The sequence below is a fragment of the Lynx canadensis genome, chromosome A1 (assembly GCF_007474595.2).
Source record: "Lynx canadensis isolate LIC74 chromosome A1, mLynCan4.pri.v2, whole genome shotgun sequence".
In the NCBI taxonomy this organism is placed as follows: domain Eukaryota; kingdom Metazoa; phylum Chordata; class Mammalia; order Carnivora; family Felidae; genus Lynx; species Lynx canadensis.
In genome coordinates, this window is record NC_044303.2 from 28918125 (window position 1) to 28933918 (window position 15794).

Below are 15794 nucleotides of genomic sequence, written 5' to 3' on the forward strand. Positions count from 1 at the left end.
CAAAGCAAACAATCAACAAGACTAAAAGGCCAGGAAAAGTTATTTGCAAATGACATATCAGATAAAGGGTTAGTATCCAAACTCTATAAAGAACTTACAAACTCAACACCCCAAAAACACAAATAATCCAGTGAAGAAATAGGCATAAGGCATGAAGACACTTTTCCAAAGAAGACATCCGTATGGCTAACGGACACATGAAAAGATGCTCAACATCACTCATTGTCAAGGAAATACAAACCAAAACCACTATGAGATGCTACCTCACACCTGTCAGAATGGCTAAAATTAACAACTCAGGAAACAAGATGCTGGTAAGGATGCAGAGAAAGGGGAACAGTTTTGCACTGCTGGTGGGAATGCAAACTGGTGCAGCCACTCTGGAAAACAGTAGGGAAGTTCCTCAAAAAATCAAAAATAGAACTACCCTATGACCCAGCAATTGCACTAACAGGTATTTATCCAAAGGATACAAAAATGTTGATTTAAAGGGGCACATGCACCCCAATGTTTATAGCAGCACTATTGACAATAGCCAAATTATGGAAGGAGCCCAAATGTTCATTGACTAATGAATGGATAAATGTGGTGTATGTGTATGTATGTTTATATATATAGTGTGTGTATATATATATATATATGTGTATGTGTGTATGTTTATATATATATAATGGAATATTGCTTGGCGATCAAAAAGAATGAAATCATGGGGCGCCTGGGTGGCACAGTCGGTTAAGCGTCCGACTTCAGCCAGGTCACGATCTCGCGGTCCGTGAGTTCGAGCGCCGCGTCAGGCTCTGGGCTGATGGCTCGGAGCCTGGAGCCTGTTTCCGATTCTGTGTCTCCCTCTCTCTCTGCCCCTCGCCCGTTCATGCTCTGTCTCTCTCTGTCCCAAAAATAAATAAATGTTGAAAAAAAAAAATTTAAAAAAAAAAAAAAAAAGAATGAAATCTTGCTACTTGCAACAACGTGGATGGAACTAGAGTGTATTATGCTAAGTGAAATGAGTCAGAGAAAGATAAATATCATGTGATATCACTCATATGTGGAATTTAAGAAACAAAACAGATGAACATAGGGAAGGGAAGGAAAATTAAGGTAAAAAGAGAGAGGGGGAAAAAAAGAGAGGGAGGCAAACCACAAGAGACTCTTAAGTACAGAGAACAAACTGAGGGTTGCTGGAGGGTTCTTGGGGCAGCGGGGGGAAGAGCTAAATAGGTGATAGGTAACAAGGAGAGCATTGTTGGGATGAGCACTGGGTGTTATATGTAAGTGATAAATCACTAAACTCTACTCCTGAAATCATTACTACACTATATGTTAACTAAATTGGATTTAAATGAAATTTTAAAATAAAAAAAATGTATTATTAGCAATCATCCTTTTCAGAAACAACCGTGAAATCATTCCTACCCTTATTGAGTAAATCAACAAATAGGTGCTGAATGCCTACTAGGTGGCTGGCATATATGCCAATTGCATAATTGTGAACAAGATGCTCACAGTGTCTCTGGAGGAGGTACATAAAAACCACTGAGCTGATAAATAGTGTAATGATGGGAGGTGCACAGTATTGTGAATGCATTTGGAGGGGGCACAAAACACTTTTAGGGATTTAGGGATCAAAATCATGAATAGGAGTTAGTGTGGGAAAGATAGGGAAGAAGGAGCTCTGCACTTTCAGAAGAATGTGTTCTTTTTATTTGTTTTTATGTCTCGTTCTGATCAGGTTGTTGATTTTAACTGGTGATTATGAATGCTTTCAGATCATCTGATCACATTTTCTGAATGCAACTTCCTATCTTCTTCATTAAGCACTTCTTTCTCTGGGTCAAAATTAAATAGAATCAGTTTTTTAAAAGTGTTCACTTTATTGCAGTAGTTATCCAAAAGTGCAAAATCCCAAAGTACAGCTATAATACTAACAGAAATTTGTGTACTAGGACTAACAGCTACATACTCGGGGGAATGAGGTAGGTAGGGCTAAATAGGCATATGGTTGTGATTCAAACAATTTTCTTTTTCTTTTTTTAAATTTTTTTTTTCAACGTTTATTTATTTTGGGGACAGAGAGAGACAGAGCATGAACGGGGGAGGGGCAGAGAGAGAGGGAGACACAGAATCGGAAACAGGCTCCAGGCTCTGAGCCCTCAGCCAAGAGCCTGACGCGGGGCTCGAACTCACGGACCGCGAGATCATGACCTGGCTGAAGTCGGACGCTTAACCGACTGCGCCACCCAGGCGCCCTCTTTTTCTTTTTTTAATGTTTATTTATTTTTTGAGAGAGAGAGACAGATTGTGAGCGTGGTAGGGACAGAGAGAGAGGGAGACACAGAATCCGAAGCCGGCTCCAGGCTACAAGCTGTCAGCAGAGCCCAACATGGGGCTCGAACTCACAAATCGTGAGATCATAACCTGAGCCCAAGTCAGCCACTTAACCGACTGAGCCATCCAGTTGCCCTAAAACAATTTTCTTTAATAAACAGAGAACCAAATCTATTACTGAGACTATAGAAGTTGAAGCTATTTCACAGTTAAAAACTTATCAGACCTAACAATCTTCTTAGAGGACAGGGGTCAGTAGGCACTGAAATCTGTTATTCTTTTTTTTTTTTTTCCAATGTTTATACACTTTTGAGAGAGAGAGAGAGTGAGCAGGGAGGGGCAGAGAGAGAGGGAGATACAGCATAGACACAGCCTGAAGCAAGCTCCAGGCTCTGAGCTGTCAGCATAGAGCTCGACACGGGGCTCCAACTTAAGAACTGTGAGATCATGACCTGAGCTGAAGTCGTAGGCTTAACCAACTGAGCTACCCAGGTGCCCCATGAAATCTGTTATAATTCTTATACTAAACTTCATAGTTACTTAAATCTACACTGTCCAAATGTTTTTATTCTATGACGTATTAAAGAACTTAGAGACACACTGACAATCAGTCCTTTAATATTAAACAATTCTCACCTCAAGACCTGGAAGGAGCCTTTCTAGTCCTTGTGGAATGCTCTTTGCCCAAATATCTGATCTGCAAAGCCATTCAAATGTCATCTCATTAGAAATGCCTTCTTAGTCCTTCCCACTTAAAAACAGTAAGCCATTCTCAATCACTCTATTTGGTGTAGAGTTCTACATACATAATAGCTCAAGGGAATTGTACAATTTATGTTCAATAACTGCTCTCTGCTTCTCTTTCTCTCTGCTTCAGTTTTTGAGGGGGAGAAATGTGTATTAAAACCTCTAACTGTAATTGTTGATATTTCTATTTCTCCAGTTCACTGCTTTTGCTTGATATAATTTAAGGGTATGTTAAGTGCATATAAGTTCAATAATAGATATATACTTAGTATTTCTTTCCAGATAAAATTGACATATTATTCTCAGGTGTACATGATTCAAGATAGATCTATACATTCATATATATATATATATATATATATATATATATGATTGCAATGTTTAATTAGCATTAAACATAATTATTAACATTAATTAATAGATATGTACTTAGTATTTTTTTCCAGATAAAACTGACATATTAGTCTCAGGTGTACATGATTCAAGATATATATATATATATATATATATATACATATAATATATTATTAATTGCAATGTTTAATTAACATCATCACCATACAGTTAAACATTTTACCATTAATTTTTTACAGTTTAATTTTCAGCATTAAAAATTCATTTTTAAAAAAATTCGTATTTTTTAAACCAATATACAGTTGGACAATGCAGGGGTTAATGGTATTGACCCCCTACACAGCTGAAAATCCTGAGAATACATATATAACTTCTATCCAAAAACTGCTAAGCCTACTGTTGACCAGAAGCCTTACCAATGACAAAAAATTGATTAACACATATTTTGTATATTATACATTGTATTCCTACAATAAAGTAGAGAAAAGAAAATGTTAAGAAAATCATAAATAAAATACTTCTACAGTACTATACTGTATTTATAAAAACAAGTCAATGTATAAGCAGATCCATGCAGTTCAAACCCATGTTATTCAGGGACCAACTGTGTAATAATGTCTCTGTCATTATATTTTGCATTAAATCCTCTTATTTGGACTACTATTCCACCTTATTCTGGTTCATTTTAGCCTGCTATGTCTATTTCCATCCTTTCATTTAAATTTTTCTGTTTTTAGGTGTCTCTTGTAAACGATTAATACAACCAGAATCTTCTATTTGGTTATTTAACCCATTCATATTTACTTGTAATCAGTGCTACATCCAAATTTCTGCCACTTTATTTTCCATTTACTGTAATCTTTCTTTGTTCACTCTTTCTGCTTCCCACTAGACAAACTGAGTTACTTCTCATTTTTGTTTTACATTTTATTTGTATTCTTACAGTAGTTTTTATAATCAAATTCATGTTTGTTTACTCAATTTCTTAATCTTTTCAATCTCTGTAACTTCCTTTTAACAAGAGGCATTATAGGGGCACCTGGGTGACTCAATCAGTTAAGCATCTGACTTTGGCTCAGGTCATGATCTCGTGGTTCATGGGTTCAAGCCCCTTGTCAGGCTCTGTGCTGACACCTCAGAGCCTGGAGCTTGTTTCGGATTCTGTGTCTCCCTCTCTCTCTGCCCCTCTCCCTGCTCATGCTCTTTCTCAAAAATCAACATTAAAAAAAAAAAAAAAAAGGCATTTTAACTCTCTTGTATGTCTTAGTCAATACCTCCAACTCCAATCATGATAGTAATGCCTAGAATTTTAACAGTTGTAAAGTTTCTCTAACAATAACAGTACAGTTTACAAAAATACTTGATTACTTTTCTTCCATATCTCTTGTAGCATCTTCCAGATTTCGTATCTTTTAATATTGCTCCTAAAGCATTTTTTGTGATAACATTGGTAAGGGGAAATCTTCTGAGGTCTGTATACTTGAGGATATTTATGCTGTCGCATTCCAATACTAATTTGGCTGGATATAAAATTTTAAATTCAAAGGTATTTTTCTTCAAAAGATCCAGAGGGAATGTTTTCTTCAATATTCAATGATGCCTTTCATAAATCTGCTTCTCTTTCCTTTGAGAATAATCTGCTTTTTTTCTCTGTAAACTTTGAGACTGTTCTTTTTCTCTGATATTCTAAAATTTCACTATAATCAACAGTACTCTCATACTGTGCTTGATTATTCTTCATGGTAATTATCACTACCTAATATCATATCCTATATGTTTCTCTCTCCTCCCACTAGAAAAAAAAACTCCATGAAAATAGGATTTAATTTTGTTCACTACTGTGTATGTCATACCTAGAATAGTGTGACACATAATAGGTGTTCAATAAATACAAACTGAGTTATGGTTCTTTATCTTCTAGGCTTTGCCCATGAAACTCATTCAGTTCCTCAAGAAAGAAATCACAAGAAACTTGAAGCCAAATTCTTAAATTACCACATTATGCCTTGACTCTGTGTCTGTTCCTATCTGTTCTGATAAACTTGGCAGGTTCACCCAAGACAAAGGACTTCTCACTTTTCTCTTGAGACTAGACACTTCTCTAAGTATTTGGGTCTCAGATGCCTGTCCTTTAGCTTTCTGAACTGTAAAGGGCAATCTGCCAAGGTCGGAGGCAGGCAGGGTGGAGATAAGAGGTGGGGGGGGGGGGGTGTGGGACATGACACACCCTTGCCTCCCTTAACTAAGAAGGATCCCCAGGGGCGCCTGGGTGGCGCAGTCGGTTAAGCGTCCGACTTCAGCCAGGTCACGATCTCGCGGTCCGTGAGTTCGAGCCCCGCGTCGGGCTCTGGGCTGATGGCTCGGAGCCTGGAGCCTGTTTCTGATTCTGTGTCTCCCTCTCTCTGCCCCTCCCCCGTTCATGCTCTGTCTCTCTCTGTCCCAAAAATAAATAAACGTTGAAAAAAAAAAATTAAAAAAAAAAAAAAAAAAGGATCCCCAACCATATCCCAGGATTATTTAATGTTTACACTCAAAGTGGGATGGGAGTAGCGAGAACAGATACAACCTCTATCCGCTGACTAGATTTCACCCTGTATCCTGCCTTCCATACCTTGAACCTGACTCCTCACATTTCAAGTGTATCCACCCAGTAATTCTCAGAAACCCTAAATTATCCCAATGGAATACTTTTTAAAAGACTGCTGCTGCTGCTGCTGCTGCTGAAAAAAATAAAAATAAAGAAAAAATTTAAAGACTGCCACTGCAGCACAAATTCCACATTAATTACAATTAACAGGAATCTCTATGCAAGTGGCTTCTTGCTGAAAGTAACATAACACATTACAGATTTGCCAGGATTATTTAGCGACAAAGGTTACCTAGTTCTAAAATTATTAAAACACTAAAAAAGAAGTCAAGCTGCTGTGGCACCAGAGTTTATTGGTAGGTGTTTATTCTTTAATAACCAACTTTCTTTTTAAAAACTTGTAAAAACTAAGATGATTTTTTATTCCCTCAAAGAAAAAGGAAAAACATTTTGCAAAAATATTTTGTGTGAAGTAATAACACAAATACAAATAAGCAACTGTGTACAAAATAATTTATTACAGCATATATAGGTTGGCATTATTTTACAGTGAGTTTTTTTTTCTCTTAACAATTATGAATCTAAACAGCTTAGAGTGAAGGAAAATCATTTTAATTAGAATGGCTTCTCTAAATAAAATCTCCCTTTTTGAATTTGTATTTGCCTCAAAGGGAAGTATTAATATTAGACATATTTACACAATTCTGAAAGAAATCTACTGAATGATTCCATTATTGTTTTCTGTACAGACAGAACAAAAACCTTTACCCCCTCCCCCAAAAATATGCTGAACCATGTTTTAATAATTAAACAAGAGTTTTAAATTCTCATTTTGCTGATACAAAAACATTTAATAGTCAATGCCTGGCTGTAAGAGTAAGAACGAATGTTTCCTTGTCATTTGCATTCTTCCCTATTATGCTCCCTCGAAGCACACTGTTCAGATATCAAATACTTGTTGACACGCAAGCAATTTAGTCAAGGAAGCATAAGTCTTACCCGGGAGTCTTTAAAAGACTGGTCTAGAGATATGCAACAAACTTACCAGTGAATTTCCATGATTAAGAAGCAAACCAACCCCCACATTCTGAATCATCTGCATAAAACTGGAGTACCCTCTCTCAATAGAAAGTATCATTTTCATGGATACTAAAAAAGAAGTGGTAAATCATGAAAAAAATTAAGGTGGAAGGAAAGGCAAACTGAAATAAATTTTAAAATAAACCCCAGCGTCTGCCAAAAAAAGTTCCATATTGTTTTTAACAGTTAACACTTTTAACTGACATGCTTTAATTAAAAGGCAAGCAAAAAACAACAAAAAAACCAGTAAGAGATCAAAATAGTTTCTGAAACCAGCATCTAAAGAAAATAATACAGTGGGGCTGTATACAACTTAGCTTAGTAAGAAATTATATTTATGATACAGAAGTGACAGCACCCATCACAATGCTGATAATCTGAAAGTTTAAGAAAACTGTACAAGTATAAACAGGTAATTTTTAACAGATGTTTATGTAAATTGGCAGAGTCAGATAAAGAATAAAATAAGCTTACAGAATACTCCATTTAAAAATTCTATCCAAAAAAAAAAAATTCTATCCAATTATTTCATTTCATATCTATATTAAAATACACCCTGAAAAAGAAACCCTGATCTGAATTCAGCTCTGAGTCTTACAGGAGTCAACCTTCTGTGGGATTTCAAATCTCATTTGCCAAGACATCATAGTTAGCTGTGTGGTTTAGTGCCACATTGTGACTGTCGACCTCATTCACAACGGGCAGGAAAGCGGAAGTAAAAGGAAGCAGGTTATGACAGGCCATCCTGTATTCTTCATACTGGGAATTACAATTCCCAAAGCTGCCATCAAGCAGTGCCTCAGAAACCTTTATTAAAGTCTATTAGGAAAGGGGAAAATAAAAAATATTTTTAAGAGAAAATGTCGGTTAACCATCACTTTAATCAAAAGATGCAATTTGTTAATTAAGCAAAAGAAAACTGGTGTGGCCTCAGTGTAAAAGAACTTCTTGCTACGCACAGTAAGAAATCACCTCAAAACAGGAACACTTTAGAAATCAAATCGACAGAGCCTTAAAAAAGCGATATGCTTCTAATACTTGAAAAAGTGAATCTCTGAACCTAATCACTAAACTGGAAATATCCTTTATTAACAACAATCAATAGTTCCCATGTACTGAGTGTTTACTGTGTGCCAGACAGGTGCCAAGCCCTTCACAGTTTATCATCTCAATTAACCCTTAAATCAAGTACATGAGGTCAGTAGTACAGACACCTCGTGTTATTGTGCCCGCTCTGCTGTGCTTTGCAGATACTGTGTAGCAACCCTACACTGAGCGAGTCTATCAGTACCATTTTTCCAACAGCATTTGCTCACTTTGTGTCTCTATGTCACATTTTGGCAATTCTTGCAAATATTTCAAGCTTATTCATTATTATTATATTTGTTATGATGATCTGTGATCAGTGATTATGACTCGCTGAAAGCTCAGATGATGGTTAGTATTTTTTAGTAACAGGTTTCTTTTTTTAAATTAAGTAGGCTCCACACCCAACATGGGGCTTGAATTCATGACCCTGACATCAAGAGTCACACCCTCACTGACTAAGCCAGCCAGGAGCACCGTAATAAACTATTTTTTTAATTAAGGTATGCACATTGTTTTTTAGACATAACACTTTTGCATACTTAACAGACTACGGTACAGTACAAACAGAACTTTTATAGGCACTGGAAAACCAAAACATTGATTTGACTCACTTTAGTGTGATATTCACTTTATTTGCAGTGGTCTGGAGCAGAACCCACAGTATCTCCCAGGTATGCCTGTATTTTCACCCTCGTCGTATGAGGAAAAGGAAGCTAAGAAATGGAAACTTGCCTAATGTGACCCAGATCCAGACCCAACTCTGAAGGCCCACTTAAGAATTAGGTTGTGGGGCGCCTGGGTGGCGCAGTCGGTTAAGCGTCCGACTTCAGCCAGGTCACGATCTCGCGGTCCGGGAGTTCGAGCCCCGCGTCAGGCTCTGGGCTGATGGCTCAGAGCCTGGAGCCTGTTTCCGATTCTGTGTCTCCCTCTCTCTCTGCCCCTCCCCCGTTCATGCTCTGTCTCTCTCTGTCCCAAAAATAAATAAATGTTGAAAAAAAAAATTAAAAAAAAAAAGAATTAGGTTGTAAAGACACACATTTTGCCAGATCACTCAGTATCCATCAATTTGTAAAACTTATTCTGAAAAATCTTACCTTTACATTTTTATCTTTTATAGTTTCATCCAGTCTAGTGGCAATAGCAATTGCTTTTTCTTGCCTTGACTTGTCCAGAAAATACATCATTTTAGCACCTGAAATACCAAGACACTACAAAATGAGCAAACTCCTATATCTTACAATTGATTTGATTGACATTAACCAGTGGCTTAAAATCTGGTTCCAGTGACTTAAAGTCAGCAGTGAGTTGGAGCTGCCTCCTACCAGAACTTGTGAGCCAGGTACAGTGTCTCTTCCCAACTCCCAATTTAATGGCATCCTCTTGACAGCCTGGCACCACAATGGGAGTGCTTGTAAATGGCAAAACACTACAAAGCAGGGCTTCTGTCACAAAGAGATGGTTGTTAAACATTTACCAGGAGACCAGATTTAACAACCGATCCTTCCCCAAAAAAACACTATAACTGGAAATATAAATATGGGCTGCCCTGTAGTATCAATCGACATTTCAGCTAAAATAATTTTTTTAAGATGATACGCTAAAGTAATACATCTAAGGAACAAATTACTGTCACAGAGAAGTGTGGTGGAGGGACAAAAGGAAAATGGTTGCATGTTCACAAAGAAAATAAGTATTTTTTAAAGCTTTTTTTAAATCCTTATTCCTATGTAATTTTTCTGCATCTACTGAAATGATCATATGGTTTTTATCCTTTCTCTCTTACTGATGTGATGTATCGCACAGACTGATTTACAAATAGTGAACCATCCTTGCAAGCCAGGAAGAAATCCCACTTGATCATGGTGAATGAATTTTTAATGTATTGTTGGACATGGTTTGCTAATATTTTGTTGAGGACTGTTACAAGTATGTTCATCAGGGATATTGGCCTGTAGTTTTTTGTTTTTTGTCTTTATCTGGTTTTAGTATAGGGTAATGCTGGCCTCACAGAATGAATCTGGAAGTTTTTCTTCCTCTTCTGTTTTTGGGAATAGTTTGAGAAGAATAGGTATTAACTCCTCTTTAAATGTTTGAAGTCGCCTGGTCCTGGACTTTTGTTTGTTGGGAATTTTTTGATTACTGATTCAGTATCATTACTGGGTAATTAGTTTGTTCACATTTTCTGTTTTTTCTGGATTCAGTATTAGGAGGTTATACGTTTCTAGGAATTTGTCCATTTCTTGTAAGTTGTCCAGTTGGTTGGCATGTGTCTTTTCATAGTATTCTCTTACAGTCCTTTTTATTTCTAGGGACTCGGTTGTTATTTCTCCTCTTTTACTTCTGATTTTGAGTCCTTTTTTTTTTTTTTTTTTTTTTTTTTTTTTTTTTGAGTCTGGCTAAAGGTTTATCAATTTTGTTGATCTCTTCAAAGAACCAGCTCCTGGTGTCAGTGATCTGTTCTATTGGTTTTCAGCTTCTATTTCATTTATTTCTGCTCTAATCTTTATTATTTTCTTCTACTAGCTTCGTGCTTTGTTTGCTCTTCTTCTGTCTCCTTTACATGTTAAGATTAGGTTGTTTATTGGACAGTCTTCTTGCTTCTTGATGTTGCCCTGTGTTGCTATCAACTGCTCTCTTAGAACAGCTTTTGCTGCATCCCCAAAATTTTGCACTATGTGTTTTCATTTTCATTTTCATTTTTTTCCATGTATTTTTATTTCCTCTTTGATTTCTTGGTTGACCCATTCATTGTTTATTACCATTTTATTTAACCTCCATGTATTTGTGTTCTTTCTACATCTTCCAGAAAATGCTTGCATATTCACAAAGAACATATTTTTAAAGCTATTTTTCAGTAAAATTCAGTTTACATTTCTCCTGTAAATTTTGGAGATTTTTGTTTCACACCTGGGGTATATGGGCTCAAAGCTCTTAATTTCACCATTAGTTCCAGCTAGGGTAATGGGATAATGACCAGTTTGGGTAGTGATGCAGGCTCACAGCAAGCTGGCTCATTCATTCACCATTCACTAAGCTACTACGCCTGGCTCTATACTGGACAATGTAGGAGACACATTAGTGACCAAGACAGCTCCAAGCCTTGCCCTCAGGGGCTCCCAGGACAGCACATCAGACAGTGCCAACCAGTGTGTCAGGACTGGGATGGGGAGGTACAGGCAGAGGGGTCAAGGCCAGGGAGGGGGGAAAGGGGATACTTCTGGTCAGAAACACCACAACGTATGGTGTCTCTAAATAAGACCCTTTGCTGGGCACTGGGTACACAAGTGACCAAGAGAGACGTGTTCCTTCCCTTTCAGAATGGAGGCAACCAGTATTCATTCAATTAATAACCTCTTTCTCCATAACGGTATCTCCTGGTCCATGTTCTATGCTCATTTTTCTACTGGCCTTTAATCAATTTATATTTTTTATTGCTAATCTATAAGAACTCTACATATATTATTAGCCTTTTATTAGTTACATATCTGTAAATATTTTTTTTCCAATTGGCCTTTTGACTTTCTTTCTTTTTTATGTTTTATTTATTAAGTAACCTCTAACCCCAACATGGGGCTAAGAACTCACAACCCCAAAATCAAGAGTTGCATGCTCTACCCACTGAGCCAGCCAGCCTGGTCTTCTGACTTTTTTTTAATGGTGTTTTAACTTTTATGTAGCAAAATTTAACTTTTCCTTAGAATTTCACGTAATATTTGGGAAGGTATTTCCCTAAAAACAATAAAGAAATGTTTTTGTCCATTATCCTGTGTTCTTGAGGAGAAGTTCTTATTTCCCTTTGTACCAAGAAGTTGTAATTTTTCACAGGAATTAACTTTTTTTCCCATAGACATCAGAATGAAGAAGTTTCCCTTTAGAACAAGAAAGCTTAAATTAAAATACTTAAGTATATGCTTAACGTAGGAGCTTAGTTAACTATATTATGTACTTCATTTTGTCTCCAATTCCTTGTCCACAATCTTTTGTCCAGTTTACCATCTTGTCCATCCACGCCATTTTGTCATTTTATGAAATTGAATAAACTCCCTAAAATCCTTCTGTACAGGCAGGATATAAGTAAATCCTCAAAATATAAAATATGGCAAGTAATAAAGACACAAGAAAAAATAAATCACTCATAACCACAACACACGAAGGCAACCATTAAAGCTTTCATATGTATTTCTTTTCAGCTTTCATGTATTTTTTTTTACACAGTTGAAATTATATTGTATGTTACTTCTGTGTACATGTTATGAAATTATTTACCCCCATTATTACAAATCATCCAAATTAACATCCCTTTACAGGACTGCTGGGTTTTCCATTCCACTACAAACCTGCTACTATTTCCCCTACTATCAGACATACATCAACTTTGTTTCCATTCTTTTCCCCACACTTACAGCATTTCAGTTAACGTCTTTGCGCTTAAAGCTCTATCTCTGCTTTGGATTAATTCTTTAAAATTATTTACAAAAGTATGATGGCAGCGAAAATCACAGATAATGTGACGCTCCTCGTAAGAGGACAGGTTGCTTTCCTAAATGGCCGGGCCAGTTTACATTCACAGCAGCGAGATACAAGAGTGCTTACCCACCACATCTTTACCGTACTTCCGTCTCCTTTTTCCAAACAAACAGACCTTCCTTAACTGGAAAGATCAAAAATGGTATTGTGTTCATTTCTACTGCTAGGATAACTTGTGAGGTTGAACATCTTTCCAAACTTTTATTTTCACCACATTCTAACCCTTTCCAGAACTGTTTTACCCCTGGGAGTCCAATACCAACCTGAAAGTAGATGCTGAAGAGAGGTAGCATTGTGTCTGAGAAAATCCTCATTAAAACTTTCCAAATCCTTGTTGACAAATATTTTCTGCATTTCTTGAGATAGAACTTTACTCACAATGTCTGGAAGATTACTATGATTAGACACTATAAAAACAAAACATTTGGAATTAAAAAAATTTTTAATCTATCCTTTGAAACAAAATCAATGGAAATACATTTATATTTGTTATTAAGCTTGATACATTTCACACAGTAAAAATATTGCTCCTTTGGAATACTAAATATATTCCAGCTTAAAAATGCACTAATTTCTAACATATCTTTGCTAGCATGTTTAATTTATAAACATACCATAAATATTATCCTTTCCTTGCTTTACATTATTGCAAATCTCTTTAATGTCCAGCTTAATGAGAGGCCTCTGAACTGTCATACTTGCTTTTACATAAATATTACCTTTTTTCATACTTACCAGATTTAGAAAATTTAATTAAGCATTCATGTAACCATGGGTTATTACTGTTGATGGCAAAAGCTCGTTTGACAGACTGCAGCATTAACAGAAACTTCCCTGTGTCAGAAAAACATGGAAAGGTAACAGCATCAAATATTTATGTATGTTATTTTAGTCACTTTATTTTAGCCTCACTTAAATTCCAGTAACAAAATGTTACCTTTCCTATAACATTCATAAGTAAAATTCAAAGCTGACTTTGGTTATCAAAGACAACTTTTATTTTCTAAAGAAAAGTTTGAAATCATGTAGAACTGCTTCAGGTAAACAATTTGTATGACTGTTCAAACTCTTCTTAAAAGGGATTTGAACATAATTTTCTAACTAGTTACCCCAAAAAGTTTTGAGTAGCAAAGGAAAAAGGGATTGGGAGCCTTTTGTGGAAGGCTGAAATGGATCTTTAAGAAACAAAAATCAATCTAACTTGATAAGGTTATGCTGAATATGGTCACCAATATAAGTAAGGATTAACAACTGAATTCAAACTATTACCTTTTCTAAAATATATTTCAAATGCTAATAGATGAGTGTCAATGTTATCAGCAACAAGGTTCTTAAGAGGTATAAGGAACTTGATAGCTTCTTCTAATGGATTTTCTATCTATTTTGAAACAGAAAGGAAAATTATTACATTTAAAACAGCTACACAAGTCAGTTTCCCCCAAAATCTCATATTAATATGTCTCTAAAGTAATTTACCATTCTCTTTATATGACGAAATAAGCAAGAAAACATTTTAAAACTATCATCTGTAAACAAATTCAAAATAGTAATTTCAAAATGGATATGGCTCTATTGTTTCTTCTGATTATAAAATCATTATAATCTCATAAAAATCCAAAAAAATACAGGAAATTATTCCATAGGCTTAAGGAGATGGGACACCAAATACTGATAGCCCCTTATTCTTCAAACATCTATAGTAAAGAGGCAAATATAACTGTATCGTGTGATTGGAAAAAATGACAAATTTGAAATACTTACACTAGATTCTATAGTGAATAAACCTGAAAACTAAATACTTCCCTAAACCTGGTCCCTAAATAAGTACCAACACTTTGAGAAAATCCCAGCCACGAAGTGCTTTCTCTTTGTAGCTAAAACATATCAATATATATAAAATGTTTCCAGATGTAATAATTATATTGCTGCTGTTAACACAATACCAACAAGTTAGTGTTCATAAAACAACACCTATTCATTATCTTGCAGGTGTGTCGGTCAGAAGTCCAACATGGGTCTGGCTGGGCTTAAAAATCAAGGTGCCAGCAGGACCACCTCCCTTTTGGAGGTTCGAAGGGAGAGTATGTTTCAAGGCCCTTTCAGCTCCTCAAAGCTGCCCACAATCTTCATTTGTGGCTCCCTCGTTCCCTCTTCAAAACCAGTAACAGGCTGAGTTCTCCTTACAGGACTCCAACCCTCTCCTGTCTCCCTCTACTCTAAAGATCCACTGTGATTACACTGGGCTCCCCAGACAATCCAAGCTAACCTCCTTATTTGAAGGCCAGCTAATTACAATCATAAATCCCATCTGCCACCTTTATTCCCCTTTGCCATGTAATGGAACATATTCCCAAATTCCAGGGATTAGGATGTGAAGAGATTTAAAGGGACATTATGCTGCCTACCACAACTACAATTCTACGTATAATCTGCATTAACCAAAATTTGCGTATTATCACTCAAAACTGACTAGTATTATGACCCTGAAATATTACAAACGGCTTCTGATCTACAGATGTAATTAAAACACGTTCGTGACCAAAACAGAACCAAGTAACATAAATTCTACCAAATAAAGACAGTAAATTTATCTCACCCTTTCTAATTTTTCAGGTATAAGTTCTTCTTTGAGACCACTGCCTTCTTCTTCTTCTTCATCTCTTTTTTTCTTTTGATTTTTTTGTTGACGTTCCCTTTCTGCATGCTTTCTCTCTTCTTCCAGTTTAGCCTTTTTCTGAGCTCTTCTCTGCTTGCTAAGCATTTTCTTCAACTCTTTGGCTGACAAGTTTTCTACAAACATCCAAATGAATACAAATTCTAAGTCAGTGTTTCCATGTTCCTCACATTCTTCTGCAATACACAGTATGAGTACAGCTTTTACAAGGGAAAAGGGGGAAGAGGCAACGATATGGAGGTTTTTAGGAAGTGCCACCACCTATCACACACCTGACACACAAAAGGCAACTGGTAAACACTGCATTGACTAAAATGAACCGATTCTAAAAAAAACAAATAAAAATAATAATGATAAATAAAATTAACCAATTATGGCCTAGTTCTGCCTCCCAACGTGATTAAATGACTT

General features: G+C 36.2%; 1 protein-coding gene across 9 annotated transcripts in view; it reads right to left on the minus strand.

Annotated features, from left to right (window-relative positions):
* Positions 1-6509: 6509 nt before the first annotated feature.
* NAA16 (N-alpha-acetyltransferase 16, NatA auxiliary subunit) overlaps positions 6510-15794 on the minus strand; it is a 67058-nt gene continuing 57773 nt past the window's right edge. For 8 of the 9 annotated variants that reach the window (XM_030311666.1, XM_030311675.1, XM_030311652.1 and 5 more), the window contains 6 exons: positions 15306-15499; positions 13979-14087; positions 13445-13543; positions 12973-13116; positions 9277-9374; positions 6510-7912 (listed from right to left, as the gene is read on the minus strand). In XM_030311666.1, the coding sequence (XP_030167526.1) occupies positions 7715-7912; positions 9277-9374; positions 12973-13116; positions 13445-13543; positions 13979-14087; positions 15306-15499 (842 nt within the window). In that variant the 3' untranslated portion in view covers positions 6510-7714. Of the gene's footprint in view, positions 7913-9276; positions 9375-11789; positions 12834-12972; positions 13117-13444; positions 13544-13978; positions 14088-15305; positions 15500-15794 lie in introns of those variants that run through there. The other variant, XM_030311685.1, reaches the window with a different exon arrangement.